Below are 19,119 nucleotides of genomic sequence, written 5' to 3'. Positions count from 1 at the left end.
ATCATGGCTAGTATAGCCTGTGGCAAAGGATTTTTCATTAAATCAAGTGCTAAACTTTTTGTATCAGTATCTTATTTGCCCTCCTCTAAACAATGCTTGCAAAAATGAAATGAATCAAATACCTGTAAAATGTTAATACACTAAAGATGTGTAACTTTTTTTTGGTCTGTTACAGGATGTTTTATACTTGGCAGGGATTTCATGGCCATGTAGACAGGTGTTAAAATCAGAGCGGAGGAAATAGCATCTTTTTCCATAGCTCTGGGGTGCTGAGAGTGATTATATGTACTGTGTACATATTTATCTCATTAGAGAGAATACATCAGTTCTTGGGGATATAATGGCACACCTGACTTTCAGGAATTATGTGGAATACTTCCCACACCCATGCAAAAGCTCAACAGAATTCTAAGTCTGTGAGCAGATCATAAGAACAGAAGAACGGCCATACCGGGTCAGACCAAAGGTCCATCTAGCCCAGTATCTGTCTACCAACAGTGGCCAATGCCAGGTGCCCCAGCGGGAGTGAAGCTAACAGGCAATGATCAAGTGATCTCTCTCCTGCCATCCATCTCCATCCTCTGATGAACAGGCTAATGAGTGCAAGTAAAGTTTGTGTCACATTCCCAAAATGATGATGTATCTTATTTAAAAGTCACTTGTGGAGTGAAATTTTTTGAATAAGGATTTTTCTTGCGAATCTGGGTTGCTGGCTGTTTGATGTGCAGTACTTTTGTGTGCGGTTGCCATTGGTAGCTTATTAGTGTGATGTGTTTGTTAAAATGAATATAGGTGGTGCATGGTGACCAGAAGTAAAGGATAATTTGCTTATCCGTGTCTTTTGCACATCATTATTCTAGTGATATCATCTCTTGAGACAAATGTAGATCAGTGAGTGACTCTGCTCTCTTCACAAGTAACCAGTCCTTACCCAGCTAATTTGCCTGCTTAAATCAGAGGAAGTTTTGGCTCAGTCAGAAATGAGTCTGAACTCCCACTGACTTCAATGGGAGTTTTGCTTCAGTAAGACCTGCAAGTCTGGGGCCTTAGTATTTAACCATAAGCTATTATGTAAAGTCTCTTGATCACCATTTATGGGTGGGGGAACAAAAACAAAGGTCATGGGATTTAATAAGAGGTTACCATATAGTTTCCTTACAGGTTTTTCTGTATTTTAATGGAAAAGGGGAAAACCTGATACTTTTCATCTTTCCCTTCCTTTGGGTGTCAGGTTGTAGCAGGGGTCGGCAACCTTTCAGAAGTGCTGTGCCGAGTCCTCATTTATTCGCTCTAATTTAAGGTTTCGCCTGCCAGCAATACATTTTAACATTTTTAGAATGTCTCTTTCTATAAGTCTATAATATATAATGAAACTATTGTTGTATGTAAAGTAAATAAGGTTTTTAAAATGTTTAAGAAGTTTCATTTAAAATTAAATTAAAATGCAGAGCCCCCCGAACCGGTGGCCAGGATCCGTGTAGTGTGAGTGCCACTGAAAATCAGCTCGCATGCTGAAGTTGGCATGTGTGCCATAGGTTGCCTACCCCTGGATTACAGATTCACATACACAGATCCCACTGCCATCAGTAGAAACCATGCATACTTCTAGAACAAGATTTGACAAGGAGTACAGTATAGATGTCTTTAATTGATGATCATATGAATTTCAGCAAACACATGTACCTATTGCTGTAAGGCTTATGGGGAGATGAGGGAAAAAGACAGATTTAGAGAGGTTTTGCAAACAATCCTGTGGCTGAGTTCTGCTCCCACTGAAGTCTTTGGGAGTTTTGCCACTCACTTCAGTGGGAGCAGGATGGAGTCCTTTTACCATTACTGTGTAAAGCTTATCTACATACAGTTTTTGTATTGGTACAAAAACTATGTAGACAAGGCCTAAGACATCAGTTGTCAAACTGTGTTCTGTTTGACCACGTGTAGTCTGAAGAGGTGACTACTCATGTTTCCAGCTGTCAAATTGCATTAAAAGACAGGTAAACACATTAGGAAAGCCGGGTTACTTTTCTCCAGAAGCAACTGTAGTTGCCACAGATAGATGGTAATGGGTGCGGAGACAGTCAGGAACGAGAAGGAGGTGTCCAGGGTCAATCTCAATGTTGTGATTCATACTTTGAAAAAGTCTAAGGACCTCTGGCCTAAGAAGCTTGTTCAGTTGTGTGCATTTTATTTCAGGGAGCCCTGGAGCATGAAGAAAGCAAAAGTCTTCGTTTTCAACTTGAAATTTCTCAGATTAAAGCAGAGTTTGAAAGAAAACTGGCAGAAAAGGAGGAGGAAATGGAAAACATTAGGTACTACATAGTGAGAAAATGGTTTGTAATGGGTGAAGCTCAGAAGTTCTGATGCTTCTTCAAGTCTTCTGCCAGCTTTTCTGATCATTCTGGAAATCTGGCTGGAATAAAGTTTCTTGCAAAACTTTAGAAGGAAGCACAGAGATGTGCAACGCTAAAAACAAAACCAATAGTTGAACAATTGTTCTGTTAAATGGGTCACGTGTGGGTAAGAATTGGATGCAGTCCACTTTTTCCAACTAAAAATACTTACAATTTCTTCTGCCTACCTAGAAGCCAGGGGTGTTCCATACTGGGATTAAACCTGGATGCAGTAACATGATTCAGAATGCAGTAAGGGAGCATAGGAAAACCAGGTAGATTAACCAAACAAAGAAGACACATTCTCCAGCTAGATCTAAGGGCATGTCTAGGGATAGGCTAAAGGCTTATCTTCACTAGCAACTTAACACAAGGTAGAGCTCTGGGACACCTGCTCACGGGCAAAAATCCATCACTTGTGTGTGTAGTGGTGGCTAAGCAGAGACAGAGTGGGGGAGAACTTATCAAGGCGGACAGAGGATGTAATAGAAAGCAAGGAGATGAAAGAGAGTTTTTTTTTCTTATTCCTTGGGTTATTTTTTTCCCTTTTAGTGAGCCTATTAGGCTGAGGAATTACTCTCCTTTTGAACTAGATTGAGCAAAATGCTAGAAAATGTGCTATAGGGAACAGTCCTGCAATGTCTCTGAGATCTCTAATAGGTGCTTTCTGTCCCTGATATGTCTGAATAATGGTTTGGTGTTTTGATTATGTGAGACTTGGAACAGTTCCCAGACTTGCTGGGCTGTTCCTGAGAACTCTGGGGCTGTTGTGAGTGATCTGAACCTCAGCACTTATTTTGTATAACAAGGGAGAGGAAACAGACCAATTATGGCTCAATATAGTCACTGCCAGAAGTCCTTTAAAAAGTTCAGCAAACAAAAATATCAGATATTTACAATTCCCATCAGATGAGGTATAGTCTTCGCTTTGAATCATTTTCTGGTCAAGAGAGGGGATAATGAAGAACCTGCAAATATCTAAAACCATGTGGATCAGAATATGGAATTCCTGAGTTCTAATGTCTCACTGTATTGCAGAGGACAAACTACATACCTCTCTGTAGCTGTTTCTCCATGTATAAAATAGGAATACTTGCCTACCTATCAGAGGTGTTGAGTACTGATTGATGGTTAATGCCTATATAAAATGGCGCAGATGTAAAGCACTGAACTAGTGCCAAGAATTAAGTATTGTCTGTTAGGTTCAAACCCAGAGGAAAGAATTTGTGACCCTCCCCAGTGTAATAGCCTCAAAGGTGCTATTTGGACATTCAGGGAGGAAGAAGAGGGGAATAATGTGGCTTGTTATGTGGCACATAATAGTCTAGCCTCTTGTTGGCTGTAATACTTTGATCTAATTTAGGATGTTGGGTTTAGTGTGCTGGTGCTGGGTGGCACAGGTGGCCTGTGATATAGAGGAGGACAGACTGGAGGATCGGGTGGTCCCTTCTGGCCTTAAACTCTGACCATGATCAGGAGCTTATTGAGGGGATCAGACGGATCTAGTGGTCACAATGGGTCATTATGTACTACTGCTGTATACACTCATCCATATAGAAATATGATTCCATTCCTGAAAATGCAACTTTTTGGGGAAATAAAATATTACTGGAGGTAATTAAAACTTCTGTGGTGGGAGGGGAAAGAATTCCTTACCCATAATGTCTTTTGAATATTGCTCCAAAATTAGGAGAAACCAGCAGCGTACCATAGACTCGCTGCAGTCCACCCTTGATTCTGAAGCCAAGAGCAGAAATGAGGCCATCCGGCTGAAGAAGAAGATGGAAGGGGACCTCAATGAGATGGAAATCCAGCTCAGCCATGCTAACAGGCATGCCTCAGAGGCAACAAAGTCTGCTCGTATCCTGCAGGCACAAATAAAGGTATCCCATAGAGCTGCCAGTCTGAACTACCCAACTACAAGCAAGGGCTTGGTTTTATTAATATGTAGCAATTCAAACAGAAAAAACACACACACATAGCAAGTGCTTTTACAGCAATAAGTATTAGTACAAAATGAGACTCTGTTCCAAAAGATTGGGTACGGTTAGAGTGCCATGCAGAGCATGGCCAGTCATTGGGGTGTGTCCGCTGCAAAGTACTTCTTAGCCTATAACATCTTCAAAGAGCTTGATAAAAATTAAATCAGATTCTGCCCGAGGGTCTCAGGGCCCCAATGGATGGACTGCCCTCTGTGAGTGGGGGAAAGCAGCAGTGCAAGGAACCTTCCTCTCCCCAGGTGATGGGTCCTTTAAAGGAGTAGCCTTTTTGACAGGGAGTCAGAATGGCCAGATGATCTGTGTAGCTTCATTTAACTTAATTCTCCAGAGCCTCTGACAACTGGTTTCCTATTAAGCCCTGACACCATTGTAAAGTCAGGTTTCCTAGAGACTCCTTAATCCCTCATCTGCACTCCCCAGAGGATGAATCCACAATACCCCTCACTTGAAACCACCACTTGGAAGGTTCAGTTCATGCCCAGCAGGCCAGGGTGAATTAAAACTCCTATTTCTCGCAACATGGAGGTTTGAGGGCAGGGAGGAAGTCTTTTTCAGTCCTTTTCTAAGCAGCAGCTAAAACAACTTCAAGACCGTCTGGATGAGTCCCTGCTCCACATTGTTCAGTCAGATTTTTAGAGGCTTTGGCAGTTAACAGCAAAGACTTGAGCTCAAGTAGGGTGACCAGATAGCAAGCATGAAAAATCAGAACAGGGGTGGAGCATAACAGGAGCCCTGAATATTGGGACTAGCCCTACAAAATCGGGACATCTGGTCATCCCTAAGTTCAAGTCCCATCACGCTGGTGTGTGAGAATGCTGCTGTTTCTGTTCCAGGACCTGCAAGTGCAGCTGGATGATTCAGAACACCTGAATGAAGACCTGAAGGAGCAGCTGGCAGTCACTGACAGGCGGAACAATCTTATCCAGTCAGAGCTTGATGAACTGAGGGCCTTGCTAGACCAGACTGAACGTGGGCGTAAGCTGGCAGAGCAAGAGCTACTAGAAGCCACTGAACGTGTGAACCTTCTCCACACCCAGGTTGGATTTCACTGGGAGGAGGGGGTGGTTTCCTAAACTGTGTGTGCACTAGTCTCAACAAGCAGCAGTAGCGGCTATTGAGGAAACCTGAAGACTGCACATGCCAGAAAGATATGAACTCCATAGCCACCAACCGTCAGTTGTCAGAGAGGTTTCATTCATTCCACTAAAGGAAATGAGTTAGTTTCTCTCTCTCTCCATATTATACTTCATTCCCATCATGCTATCAGTGCAGAAGTGATCTAGTCTGCTATAATAAACACTTTCTAGAAAGATAAAGACTCAAGTCAGATGATAACTGGGTGTTTACCCTGTTCACAGGGTGTCATAGAATTTCAGACTATCTTACTACTAGTGTTTACACTCAGCAATGTTAAAACCCAGTTGGGTTTGTGGATTGTATGGATGCTATTTTGATGGGGGGTAGGAGAAGCAGTATGTGAGACCTTTTTATGCAAGTTGCTTAGAGAAGCCTTCAGTAAAAGATGCAAAGTCCATTCATTATGTATAGCTACATTGAGCAAGACAGTACATTGTAACTGGCAGCAAGAGGCTCCATACCATGTCAAAGGTCCTCATCAATATAGGGCCATCAAATGGTGGGCTAAGGAGGGCTGGGGCGGGAGAGCAGATAAAATAAGTGACTTGCCCTTGTTGCTTGTTACCTTCTTAAGCACAAGTGAAAACTATAATTCTTAGCAGGTACTAGGAGGGCATGTCTTCCTTCATAGACTAGGATTTCCACTCTAAACCCCTATAAGCCAATCTCAAAATAATTAACTATCAGCAGGCTATGAAAGCTTGTCATGCATTAGCAAAGCTTGTGCTGCTAACACATTATGTGCTACCTCCTGAACTGCAGCCACAATATTGGATTTCCACTTTAATCACCTTTTAGAATAACTGATTATGGGACCTTCATTGACCAGAGCTGAAAACACTGCACCAGTCCCCTATTTCAGTGTTTGGCTAAATTTTTTTGTTTCGTTCCCTTTTGATTGTTAAATATGGATATTCAAGGCTCTGGAAACTTTTTTTAAAATGATAAAATACACACAATCTAAAAAATAAAGCCAGGCCCCTACCATGTTAATAGATACAGTATCCTGAGAAGTCTAGGAGCTGCAAAAATAGATGTGTGGTCATAGATAGGTTTGTTGTAGGACTTAAACAATTTTTGTCCCTAATAATTTTTCTCCTCCTTTTTTTTAACAAAAAGAACACGAGCCTTATCAATCAGAAGAAGAAGCTGGAGACTGACATCTCTCAGATGCAGAATGAAGTGGAGGAGGCTATACAGGAGTGCAGAAATGCTGAAGAAAAAGCCAAGAAAGCTATCACTGATGTAAGTAGACTGGCTGCTTGTTCCCTTTTTGCAGGTGTAGCACCATATTCTGACAACTCTTCACTCCCCCTGAATTTCCATTTCAGTGGCTATGAAGGGGGGGAAACGATTTATTCAGTGGGCTCCAGAGATAGCTCAAAGAGGTTAATGCTGCCCTGGTGCAGAAAAGAGAAACATTTTCTCCTTGGTCAATTTCTCTTCTCCAAGAAGGGGCACATCTGCTGATCCTGAAACTCTGGGTTGGATCATATCACCTCCAATAGATCTTTCCATCTGGACAAGCTGAGCCAGTTGGGAGCCCACCCACCAACTTCCACTTGGTAGCTGCCTAGATCAGAAGAAAGGCTCTGATGGTGGGGGAGGGGCAACACTTCAGATTCCCAAAAAAGTAACTTGAAAGTTAGATGCCATCCAGAGATGCAGGACCTACATGACACTACTCTCAGCACAAGACTTATGGTCAAGAGAAGAGAGATCGAAGACATCTCTTGGAGAGCAGATCAGTCAAGCTAGTGTTGTTTCAGCTCCAGCAGAACTGGAGAAATCAATGTTGCTAGATGGTTATATCAGCAAACAATGTGAAATCCAGGGATCCAGCTTTCACAGTGTTGAGTCCCCATGAGTTGTACACCCAGAATTCCTGGAGGAAGTTCCTCCTGTATCTTTTTCCCAACTGTTCCTCAGCTGGTCTATCTCCTTAAGAGGTGGGAGATGTCACCAGTTCAACTCCAGCCCAGTTATTACCTTCTGATGGCTGTTCAGTGACCTATCCAAAATATGTTGATGGACCTTGGTGTTATCATATCTGTCTGTTCAGAAATAGACTCACTGCACTGCTATTAGCAATGTCAGCCAAAAGACCCAAAACACAATAGGACATGGCCTCTGAACTCTTCGTCCCTAGATGTGGTGCCTCCCGGTCACTGATGGCACAGTCTTGGGAAACTCAGATTCTACTTGTGCTATGGATAAATAGAGAATTGGTCTTTCAGGCCTGTTAGCTCAGCAACTTTCACAAGTATTGCATCCAGATCATTTTTAGTACAGCCTGTATAAAATGTGTGTAACAAATGGCATTCATCTGACTAAGTGGGTATTCACCCATGAAAGCTCATGCTCCAATACGTCTGTTAGTCTATAAAGTGCCACAGGACTCTTTGTCGCTTTTTACAAATGGCCCAGTTTTACTCAACAGGAAAGCCACATACAGGTATTGAAGTAAGAAGCTGGATCTTAAATCACAGAATTAGAAGACAGAGATGGAACAGACCTATTAGGTCACATTGTCTGTCCATCAAATCTGCCTGTGAAAGACAACTCTATACAGAGTACTCTCTAGTGCTTTGTTCAGTCCAGTGTAAATGACACAAACAGCGGGGCTTCCCTCACTTCTCTTACGAGCCTCTTCCACAGTCCAACAGATCTCACTGTGATGTTTTATTTTAGGCAGCAATGATGGCTGAGGAGCTTAAAAAGGAGCAAGATACTAGTGCCCACTTGGAGAGAATGAAAAAGAACATGGAACAGACTATTAAAGATCTACAGAAAAGACTGGACGAAGCAGAGCAAATAGCACTGAAAGGTGGCAAGAAGCAGATCCAAAAGCTGGAATCCAGGGTAGGTTTTCTGTCTTGTGTATAGGCCACTGTCGCCTGCTTCCAAATACTTCATAAAACTCAGACAAAATGGTTGCTCTGGACACAGTCACTTCTGACCTTGGCTTAGGGACCATGTAAGAACTCTTTAGATATTACATTAAGAGTAAACTCTTTTAAGAATCACACCTAGGCCATGAACCCATCTTTCCCTTTTATCACCTAATTTGGTTGGCATAGCAATGTGGTTGTTGTAGACAACACCAGGTATATGATAAAGCCCATGCTTAAAATAAGGCATAAAGTCTGAAAATGGCAAAAGCCTTTATGCATCCAGCTTAGCTTGTTTTTGTGTGTTTGTACAATATCTACTGTGTTGGGGTTCCAGTCCTGATTGGAACCGCTAGTGCAATATAACCATTATGCAATAAAAATGCATAATAAACCAGGTAGAAAAGCAACATCTACATGGCAATTTTGATCTACTGCTGAAGCACAGACTTGGAGATACGTGACAAAAGATGAATGTCATTTAAACTGTAAATTAAACTACTTGATGTTTAAACACGTGGAATTGCATCATGTTTCTTCTCTTGCAGGTACGGGAGCTGGAAAATGATCTCGAGAATGAACTCCGTCGCAATACAGAAGCCCAGAAAGGAGTCCGCAAATATGAGAGACGCATAAAGGAGTTGACTTATCAGGTACTGGAGCAAAAACCCCAGTCCTTCTAAGTATTATACTAAACTGTGGATCCCTGGAAGAAATGTTTTTTTTCCAAAAACAGTCTTGAACTGCATCCTTCTCCCAGTGGAAATCAGCATTGCTGAAAGCTTTGTCTATGCTAGTGAATTTTAGAAAAACACTTTCCAATGCTACCCTCAATTAACCTAAACAATTGTTCATCTAGTGTAGTTGGAGTGTTGGCATTTTTAACACGGTGCTTTTTAAACCTGCTGAGGAGCAGCTGCAGGTACCATTTTTCTTGATGCATGAGAAGGAGACTCCAGCTCTCTCACTCAGCTGTTGACCCTGCTAACCAGAAAAAAATAGATTAAACTTACTTTTGTCACTGGAATAAAAAGATAAGCTTCCACATGCACAGGGAGATGATCTGCACTGGAGTACCATTTTTATTCTATAGAGTAGAAATGCCCTTCATCATCTCTGCATTATCCGTTAGGGAATTTGTATCACTATACTTGATACTTTCTAAATATATTTCCTGCTAGTTCTTTCCACAGCTCAGTGTTGCTTTTACTGTTGAAACAGATACATATCCTTGGTCAGTCCACTAGAATATTTTTTCTTATCTCTATACATAGTGATACTAGTTGAACTGTTTTGTTTCAAAGTTCTAAATTTCCAATGTGACAGAAATAATTGCCTCACAAAACTTACTTGGTTTGTGACATACTCATACCTTCTGCCTTTACATATCATTAAAGATTTTTTTTTCTGTTTGCTTGGTGTAGGCAGAGGAAGATAAGAAGAATCTGACCAGGATGCAGGAGCTGATCGATAAGCTGCAATTAAAAGTGAAAAGCTATAAGCATCAAGCTGAGGAAGCTGTAAGTGACAGGAACAGTTGTGACATGGAATTGTTTCTTTATTTATTTAATCAAGTCATGCCCTCACTTACAATTGCAACCATCGTCATTTGAGCCCACATCCCCAGAGACATTTAGTCACTTCCCATTGAAACCAATGAGAGTTAGACACCTAAATACCTTTGAGGATCTGGGTCTCGGGGCCTTCATATACTAAAAATCATTTAGCAGTTTTATTCATCCTAGCAGAAGATCTACATGGTACTGATTTACACTGTGCACTCCCTACCCGTTCCATCTTAAGCAGTTTGTACTTGGTGTTGTGTATGGATATAGTTTTCAGGGGCTGTCTTTCTTTGTATCCTGGGCAAGGGGTTTGGATCAATCAAAGTGAAACTTTTCATGACATTCTGTTAACCCGCGAAATCAGTGATCACTGAAAAATTCCCATAATGTAGGTCCATGTTGAAAGGGTTTTTTCCCATCCTGAGAGTTTCCCTTAAAGTGGGGAGTACTGCTAGAACCAGCAAAACATTTGACTAAATGTTTGCATTGCAAAGATTGGTTAAGCCCCACACATATTTGCCGCTTAGTCTCACACACTTGAACCTTGCCTGATACTGAAGATCACAATTTTCAAACCTACAGGGAAAAAATGTGTCTAATCCTTTGTCTTACCAGGAAGCACAATCCAATCAGTATCTTGCAAAGTACAGGAAGCAGCAACATGAGCTGGATGATGCTGAAGAACGGGCTGAAATAGCTGAATCTCAAGTTAATAAACTGAGGACCAAGACAAGAGATATTGGGATAAAAAAGGTATGGTGTTATTCTGCAGAATAAGTGAGTCTCCGCACACTAACACATGTGCACACATACTTGCAGAGGAAGGAGAACTGATCGACACAGCTCTACAAAGGTACTATGAGATAGGAAAATTATTCCATATCATAAATTTGAACCAGATCGAAATATGAGTTTTCAATGCAGCCTTCTGTTTTTTTTACATTATGGAAAAACTTTGGGAGAGTGACCTGACCCTTATAACCTGGCAAAGAAACATGTCCTTAATATATCCTAGTACAAACTTTGTTACTTAAGCAGCTGCAACCCAAAGAGAGGTTTTTGCTAAACATAATCAAACTAATCTTTGATAGTGGGTATTCAAAAGAACCATCTCTCGCAATGTAACATGGATTTCTCCCTGTCCTATAGGGCCTCTTCCACAATAAAGTGCAGCCTGTGTATTATGGCACTGGCAGATTTTTTGGTTACACACAATCGCACCTTTATCTTGAAACTGCACTTTCAGTGTGGGGGGTGATAGCTTTTGGAGTTGGGTGGAACATTCGTGGTTTGGGGTGTTACTATTGGCTGTATAGACACTCTAAGTCATTCATATTTTATTAATATTTGTATGTGGGTTTGTATTTGGAGTAAAGAGAACTTATCGCCAAGCTATTGAATAAAGGTTCCAAATTACTTACCTTTAGGAATGTGGTGTGACCTGCAGTTAAGATTGAGAGAGCCTTTGATTGCTCAAATGGTAACAGGTACAAGTATGCTCATGAACATATGGGGCATTCAACAAGGAGTTGGAATGATCTTTATTTTGTTGTCCACTTGACTTGGAGGCATAATCTAAACTCTGAGGCTCAAGATTTTAGAAATGTTTGCCTTGGGAGACCAACCCCAGCCATGATGGGACAAAGAAAACCTCTCTCTCCACTCAGAACTTAAAAAGGAGAACTTATGCAATCACCCTCTCCTTTCTGTTATGATATCCATTGTGTGGCAAGATTTTTCTAATTTCCTTTGCTTGCCCATACCACAGTAAATCATATTGGGCTAGGTCCTCCAGTGGTGTAAATTGATATACCTTTCTCGACGATGAAACCACACTGCCCTACACCAGCTAAGGATCTGGCATCCTATACCTTTAGGCCCTGTGGTGGTCCTGAGATTATTGGTGAAAATGTGGCTTCCTCAGTGTTGTGTAGCTTTATTAAAAAAAATTTAACTGGGAGGGGCGGTTTATTCACTCACTAGTTTCTGAAAGTTCATTTTTCTGGTGAATGTCCAAGTTCTTCCAGTCCCATGAATTCACATTACACACAAAGCCAACTTGTTGCATAGATTTATTAAAATCCATCTTGTGTTTCATTTAATCTGATAAATTATTATAATTTACACTACTACACATAATTTTAAATTAAAATTTGAGTCATATTAATTGTTGATAGCAGCATCCATTGTTTGCACACTCATCAGCCACTGATAGACAAGTATCTTTTTCCTGCCTTAAGAAGCTCAGTCTAAGAAGCAATAAATAGAGGTTTGGGAGAATGGGGTAGAGTTTTCCTTGTGAGCTAATTCACTGTAAGGCACATGGCAAATGTGGATCTTCAAGAGGGCCTTAAATGCTGAGACAGTAAAGGCCTTCTAGCCAAGCTCAATAAGTCTGTGCCATGCAGAGAGGCGGTGTGAAAAAGGCATGGAGGCGCTGATATGAGAAGTTGACAGATGGGTGGCTGAGGGTGGGAACACCCGCAGAAGGGAGGCAGCAGATGCTTCCATTTGCACATGCTTCTCTCCCTCAGGAGAGGATGAGAAACATGTGACAGCCACCAGTCACGTTGCGTACTGAACTACTGATAGGTGCTCAGATGATACAGTGATGAGTACTGTGCAATGTAAGAACCTATGTAGAACAGCAGGGCACCGTGCAGCAAGACGAGCTCAGATAAGTAGGACAGGGCAGCATTATGTGGAACGCTGAAGCTGCTAAGCCTGAGTTATATGCAGTAGCCAACAGAGGGATTCTAAGAGGGGAGTGACATGGTTGAAATGACTGGTGCCCCTCCGCGCACTAAAGTTCCCTAGTGAACTTTGATCTACTCCCATTTCACAACGGGAAAGATCAAAGTTCTAAGGAACTTTTAGAGCATGGCAGCAAAGTTCACACAAACACTTAGTGTCCAGTAAGGTAGTGATAGATACATATGCACCCCGGCTTGCTGCAAACTAAGTGTTCATATAGACAAGCCCTTAGCAAGAACAGTTCAATAGAATGGGCTATATTGCCACCGAACTGTGGTGTACCTCCTAACAGTGCTGCATGAAATTCATAAGCTGTTAATAACATACAGGATAGTATCAGGACAAGAAACTGATCCATTTTCTCAGCTGATGGAAATCAGTATAGCACCACTGACTTTAAGAAAGCTAAGCCAGTTTATGCTTATGCCAGTGAGAATTTGTTAATACAATGAGTGAAAGGGAATAGAAGCTTTTGTCTGATACTTGAGAATTTACTCTTTAAGAAACTATGTAAACATTTTCATTCTTAATTGATCATACTGTCTCTCTCACAAAAATCACATTTCAGGTTCATGAAGAGGAGTGAGTATACTATGCACTGAAGACTGAACAGTGTTTGATGCTTCATATTAATTGATGAGCTACACAGTTGAAGTAGAATAGGCACCTTAAGAAATAAAAATGAAATGAAAACCCAAACCAGATTTTGCAGTGTTTTTCTTTCCCTTACACTTGTTGAGGCCTGGTCCCAGAGCTCAAAAAACTACTTGAATCCTGCTGATTGCCCTGCTCATTATCTTGTCAGTAATGCAAAAACACACACACTCTCTCTCTCTCCCTCCCCCGAAGTTAACGTTCTTCATACAGAGAGTTTTAAAGTGACCGTGTGCAGGGGACAGCCTTCCACATTTATGACCCTATGCCACTTACATCCATCCTGTCAGCCACAGTCCCATACCAGTTTCATGTTGGAGCAGAGACTGACAAACTCCTAACCCTACCTCTCCTGCTCTCCTCTTGGAAAGCTGAGCTTCAGCTCATCATCTTGACTTCCCATGGCTATGAATGTGGGCTACTAGAGGCTTTGGCTCATCATAGCTGTGATGGGAACCCACCACCATGAACTGACTGTGGACAGTAGGGAAGCATCTATGGGTATACAGAGGTGGTGGGGTCTTGGTCAGAGATGAGGAGGAAACTGCATGGGAACCCACACGGGGTGATTCACCTATTGCTCCAAAACCTAAGATTAGCCTGCATTTTTTAAAACAGTCTACAGTCATAGCAGATAGAAAAAAGCCAATGTGACTCCTCAGCTGGACTTGTTTTAGGAAGAATGATAGATGGGTTTTGGTGTCATCTGTGCATTGAAAAATCAGCTGGCAGACAGAAAAAATCTAAGATTAAAAAATTGGGTTTTAATTCCTTAGTTAGGGTAATATACCAATGTTATACGTGGCTTTTTTTAAGGTTTAGACTTTAAACCCAATTCTAGGTTTCCATTAATGTTTTTTCTCTACCAGATTATAATTTACTTTAGCTTCCCACATTCAGTCTGGCAGCCCTGCATGTCAGAAAACTTTCCTCTCTCTGTGTGTGTGTATGCTGACATATCTGGGGCAATGTTCAGAGTGTGTTTTTCATTTAAAAATTAACAGAGTTCAAAAAACCTTTCAGGAAAGTGGTATGTTGAGTTAAACCTGGCTCCGATGTTACACTATTAAACACGTGCCAGGCATGGAACCTCTACTTTTTCATGACAAGATATTACTAGCAATATTATGTACAAATGAGTTCCTAGTACTGGTAGATTCCCAAGAAATTAAACAAACTGAAACAAGCCTAGCCTCCAACACTGGAAAGTGTACCTTATCAAACGTGCAAAAGTCATGATTTCCATGCTCACCTAGCTCTGGATTTGTGCAAAATTACAATAATATACAGGATCCGCCACATCAGTTACAAAATGCTAATGTGTTAAAAAAAATGGCACCAACACCATATTGCCTTTACCAGAACCTACAAATGACTTAAATATTTAACAAAAGAGTCCTGTGGCATCTTATAGGCTAACAGATGTATTGGAGCATGAGCTTCCGTGGGTGAATACCCACTTCATCAGACGCATGTGGGTATTCACCCACGAAAGCTTAAGCTCCAATACGTCTGTTAGTTTATAAGGTGCCACAGGACTCTTTGTCGCTTTTTACAGATCCAGACTAACACGGCTACCCCTCTGATACTTAAAAAATTTGAGCTATCTTAATTTCAAGACAATAGTTTCCCATTTCTGTGTCACAGGCATGAAAAATAGAATGGTGACAAGGACCCCACCTGTACACCCTGGAAAACCATCAAAAGTATTATTAATTCAGTATACAGGTAAGGATTTTCAGTGAATGAGGAGACACCTTTACTCCTCTTCAGGTCAGATAATTTGTCTCCCCCATCACTTTTTTGGATTTGTTTAAGCCAGTAATAGGTAAGGTATAAATGTATGGCATATTTAGTAGGTCTTCATAAAATTAATGGTAATGCTTCTCATACCTGAACTGTACAATTGTAGATGTCTTCAAAGCTGTCAGTCCTAGTACATTTCATTAGCACTAATTAACAACTGTTTTTAAGAAGTGTTTACCGTAAGGGGCTTAGTTTACAAATATACAATGCACCATGACATTGAGCCTTCTCTTGCTGTTTTGCTGCACGGACAAACATTTTTCCTTAGGACTGTACCAGTTTTTGAATACATCTAGTGTGTGCAAATTTTCTGCATACCAGAGTGAGTCTGTATGAAAACACTCACAAGCTACTCAACTCTTTTCAACCATCTTTTTATGTTTTGTTCTGTTGCTAATAGTTCAATGCAACTAAAGTGCTTCCTTGTTTTTGTTTCCTAGTGCAACTGTACACATCGTACCTAAAAGAGAATGCAAAGAATTCTGCTTGGTTCTAAGTTTCTATTTACTTGAAACCTCAGACAACTATTCTGTGTCTCCTGAGCAAGTGTGTTTCACACAGTCTGTTTCCTTGAGTATTTGTGTCCTGAAGTCAAAACAAATACACAGTTTACCATACTGTGATATATAAAATAGTCAATTGGCACCATGTGGGAACAACAAAAATGCCGATATAGGACTCATTGAAGACACAAGAATTTTTCACAGTTATTAGCTAAGTGCAGTAAAATCAGGGATGACAAGGATGGAGAAACACTCCGGGGTCTTCTCGTCCACCCAACTCCCCATTAAATGAGGGAACAATTAAAAGTCCCTTGATTTAGAGAGCGCTGAAACAATACAAGCCACCTCTCAAGGCACTAGACTGCATGGGAAGGCCTGAGAAAGAAGTAACTCAGGTAGAACAAGAGGGGCTCCCCTGGGACTGATCACAAAAATCAGGAGATTGAGTAACAGAGCTGCCAGTGTGTCTATGTGTGTCAGAAGCAGATTGGGCCAGAACGTGAATGAAGCAGTGAATGTGGCCCTGGGAGGAAGCTAAGAAAGAGACCATCTTTTGGGCACGGGCCTGGCAGGGATACATTGACAACAGTGTTTGAATTGCAAGCAGGGCCGGCGCTTGCATTTAGGCAGCTTAGGCAATCGCCTAGGGTGCCAGCATTATTAGGGGGCGGCATTTTGCCGAGGGGGTGGCAGGCGGCTCCGGTGGACCTCCCGCAGTCGTGTCTGCGGAGGGTCCGTTGGTCCGCGGCTCTGGTGGAGCTGCCGCAGGCATGGCTGCGGACAGTCCGCTGGTCCCGCACGGCTCTGGTGGACCTCCCGCAGGCACGGCTGCGGCAGCTCCACCAGAGCCGCGGACCAACGGACCTTCTGCAGAAATGGCTGCGGCAGCTCCACCGGAGCTGCGGGAGCAGTGCGCGGGGCGGCGTAATGGCCGTGCGCCTAGGGTGTGAGATACCCTGGCGCTGGTCCTGATTGCAAGCTATCAGTGTAAAAGTTGGGGGGTTGGGGGTCAGGGCTGAGTGGTTCTCTTGTCCTGTTTACAGGCTAAGGGGCTCTGTAGCCACGCAAGACGGCCCTCCCACATGCAGTCTAGAAAGCACCACGTTAAAGCAAGGTAAGGTCAACAATACAGAATTACTTTGGTAGAACTACGTGGTTCAGGAGTGTGAAAAATCGACACCCCCGAGCGATGTAGTTGTACCAACCTAAGTTCCATTGCAGACAGTGTTATGTCAGTGTGAGGGCTTCTCCCACCGACATAGCTTCTCTCTCTGGGGGAGGTGGATTAACAACACCAACAGGAGAGCTCTCTTCACTAAAGCACTACAGCAGTGCAGCTGCATGGTTTTAAGTGTACACCTGCCCTCAGAGAGCAGCCTGTTTTCTCTCTTTCTCTGGCTACATCTACACTACAAGTTAAGGATCTGATTTCCCCTGCTCACATATACATCCTTGTGGTAGCTTGAAGAGAGCTAGTGCGAGTATAAATAGCAGTGTAGCTGGGGAAGCACGGGCAGCAGCAGCACAGCTGAGCAGTGCCTAGTATGTACCCTTCAATTTTGGCAGTGTGTGTACTCAGCCCAGCTGTGCTTCCCCAGCCAGATTGTTATTGATACTAGTGTTGGTTTGCAGTTTATGTGCTATCATTCTGAATTCTAAGTAATGTGGCCCAGTGTCCTGTTTCCCTGAATATAGTAGGAGCAAACAGCAGCAGACAGTTTTCTTGCTCAGCAATCCAAGCCTGCTTTCTGTTACGTGCACAGCATATGCACACAGAAGCAGCTAAAACACATAGCTACTGTTGCTGAAAAGTTGCAACATAACCGTGTTTTGTAGAATCCTGAACAATAACACACAAACACAGAGAGGAAAAAAAAAACAGGCTGCTCCCTAAAGCAGGGAGGCCCAACTCTCCCCACCTTGCTTTAAGCTAGCTCTTTTCAAAGCGATTCCGAGCCAATCTCATGCTTTGCTACAGAGCCCCAATTAGTCTGCAAGGCAGGACAAGGGAATCACCCTCACCCTGCTCTTAAAGCAATAGTTTACAATTCCAACATATTCCTCAAAACAGCACACTCCTCCCTTGTAAATTCCTTAATTAATAAACACAACCATAAAAACCAAATTACAAGTTTAACCTTACAGCTGGATTTGGCATTTTGCTACAGGTTGTGGCCAGTGGTACTTGTCAGGGAAAGAAAGGGCTACCCAAACTTTTTCCTCAGGCCCAGCAGGGGCACTCTTCACTTCTTGGCCACCATCTTCCAGCACCAATTCCTCCTCCTCCAGCCAACAAAAACCCAAACAATCTCTTCTTGCTTCAGGGGCCACCTTCTGTAATCATACTGAGCTTTTATGTGGTAACAGTTAGTCAATGTACCTCTTCATTGTCACTATCAAATGTGTCATTAGGTCCAATATCTTCTTTACCACACTTTTCCCCCCAACTTCATCCCTCCCCTGTAATTTTGTACCATCACTGCCTGAGGCAGAAAAACCTGGGAGGTTTATGTTGTGGGTTTTTCACTTTGCTTTTCCACAGGCTCTTGTGGAGCATAAGGCACAGGTCTAGCCTTCAGGAATTTAGGCCTTGTCAGACACAACTAGCCTCACAGTTATTGCCTCTTTCCAAACCCACATCTGTCCAATCCACCGACAGCTTTGTATTTTTTAGTTCCCTCACTGTCCAGCACGTAGTGCACCGCTCTCCAATCCAGTTTAAACTTGTATTGCTAATTTGTGCCCATCAGTGGAGAAGGGAGATTTCCTTCACTCACAATTAATGGTGAATAGATATCTATACAAATTACAGTAATGGGGAGGCTGCATTACACAGCTATCGGCCCCTAATTGTAATGCTGTCCAAGTACATTATTTCTCTTGATCTTAACCCAGGGAAAAAAATTTTAAACACCCTCCCCCCGCCCCCAGAAATCACAGATATGATCACTCCTGTATCTGCTTCCATTGTCAATATCATGTCCTTTACCCTTACATTATCATAATACAAGGCATGATATGTCTGTCCCATTTCCCTCCACATACAGTTCTGTGAAATGGTATAGCTCATGCATCCTTTCCCCCAGGGGACCTGCTTCCAACCCTGACAGTCACCACCTAACTAGGATGGTGGCACCTACATGTAGACATTTTGGCTTCCTTTTGGCAGATCCTTCGCTGTACCCTGGTGCAGTGCTCCTGCCGGTGTTGTGTCCCCAGATAGCAGAAACAGGGCTCCCTTTGTTCTGTTTGGATCCTATGAGAGGTGGTGGTGTTTCTTTCATCCACTGCTGAGGCCCTTCTTTCCAGCCCAGCATGCTGAGGCCAATTTATTTTCAAATTTTGGTGGACTTTTTGTGTGGATTCAAATAGAGCAGTCTTCATCTAGTGGCAGTTCCTTGTGATACACAACGTCCAAC

General features: G+C 42.3%; 1 protein-coding gene across 1 annotated transcript in view; it reads left to right on the top strand.

Annotated features, from left to right (window-relative positions):
* MYH15 (myosin heavy chain 15) overlaps window positions 1-14,333 on the top strand; it is a 59,536-nt gene extending 45,203 nt beyond the window's left edge. The window contains exons 34-42 of the mRNA XM_032780256.2: window positions 2,194-2,309; window positions 4,081-4,273; window positions 5,224-5,427; window positions 6,647-6,772; window positions 8,219-8,389; window positions 8,967-9,071; window positions 9,843-9,938; window positions 10,599-10,736; window positions 13,306-14,333. Coding sequence (XP_032636147.1) covers window positions 2,194-2,309; window positions 4,081-4,273; window positions 5,224-5,427; window positions 6,647-6,772; window positions 8,219-8,389; window positions 8,967-9,071; window positions 9,843-9,938; window positions 10,599-10,736; window positions 13,306-13,323 — 1,167 coding nt within the window. The 3' untranslated portion in view covers window positions 13,324-14,333. The remainder of the gene's footprint in view (window positions 1-2,193; window positions 2,310-4,080; window positions 4,274-5,223; window positions 5,428-6,646; window positions 6,773-8,218; window positions 8,390-8,966; window positions 9,072-9,842; window positions 9,939-10,598; window positions 10,737-13,305) is intronic.
* The last annotated feature ends 4,786 nt before the right edge of the window (window positions 14,334-19,119 follow it).

Source organism: Chelonoidis abingdonii, chromosome 1 (assembly GCF_003597395.2).
Source record: "Chelonoidis abingdonii isolate Lonesome George chromosome 1, CheloAbing_2.0, whole genome shotgun sequence".
NCBI lineage: Eukaryota > Metazoa > Chordata > Testudines > Testudinidae > Chelonoidis > Chelonoidis abingdonii.
The sequence above is the reverse complement of the archived record's forward strand: the minus strand, read 5'-3'. Positions and strand labels throughout refer to the sequence as shown.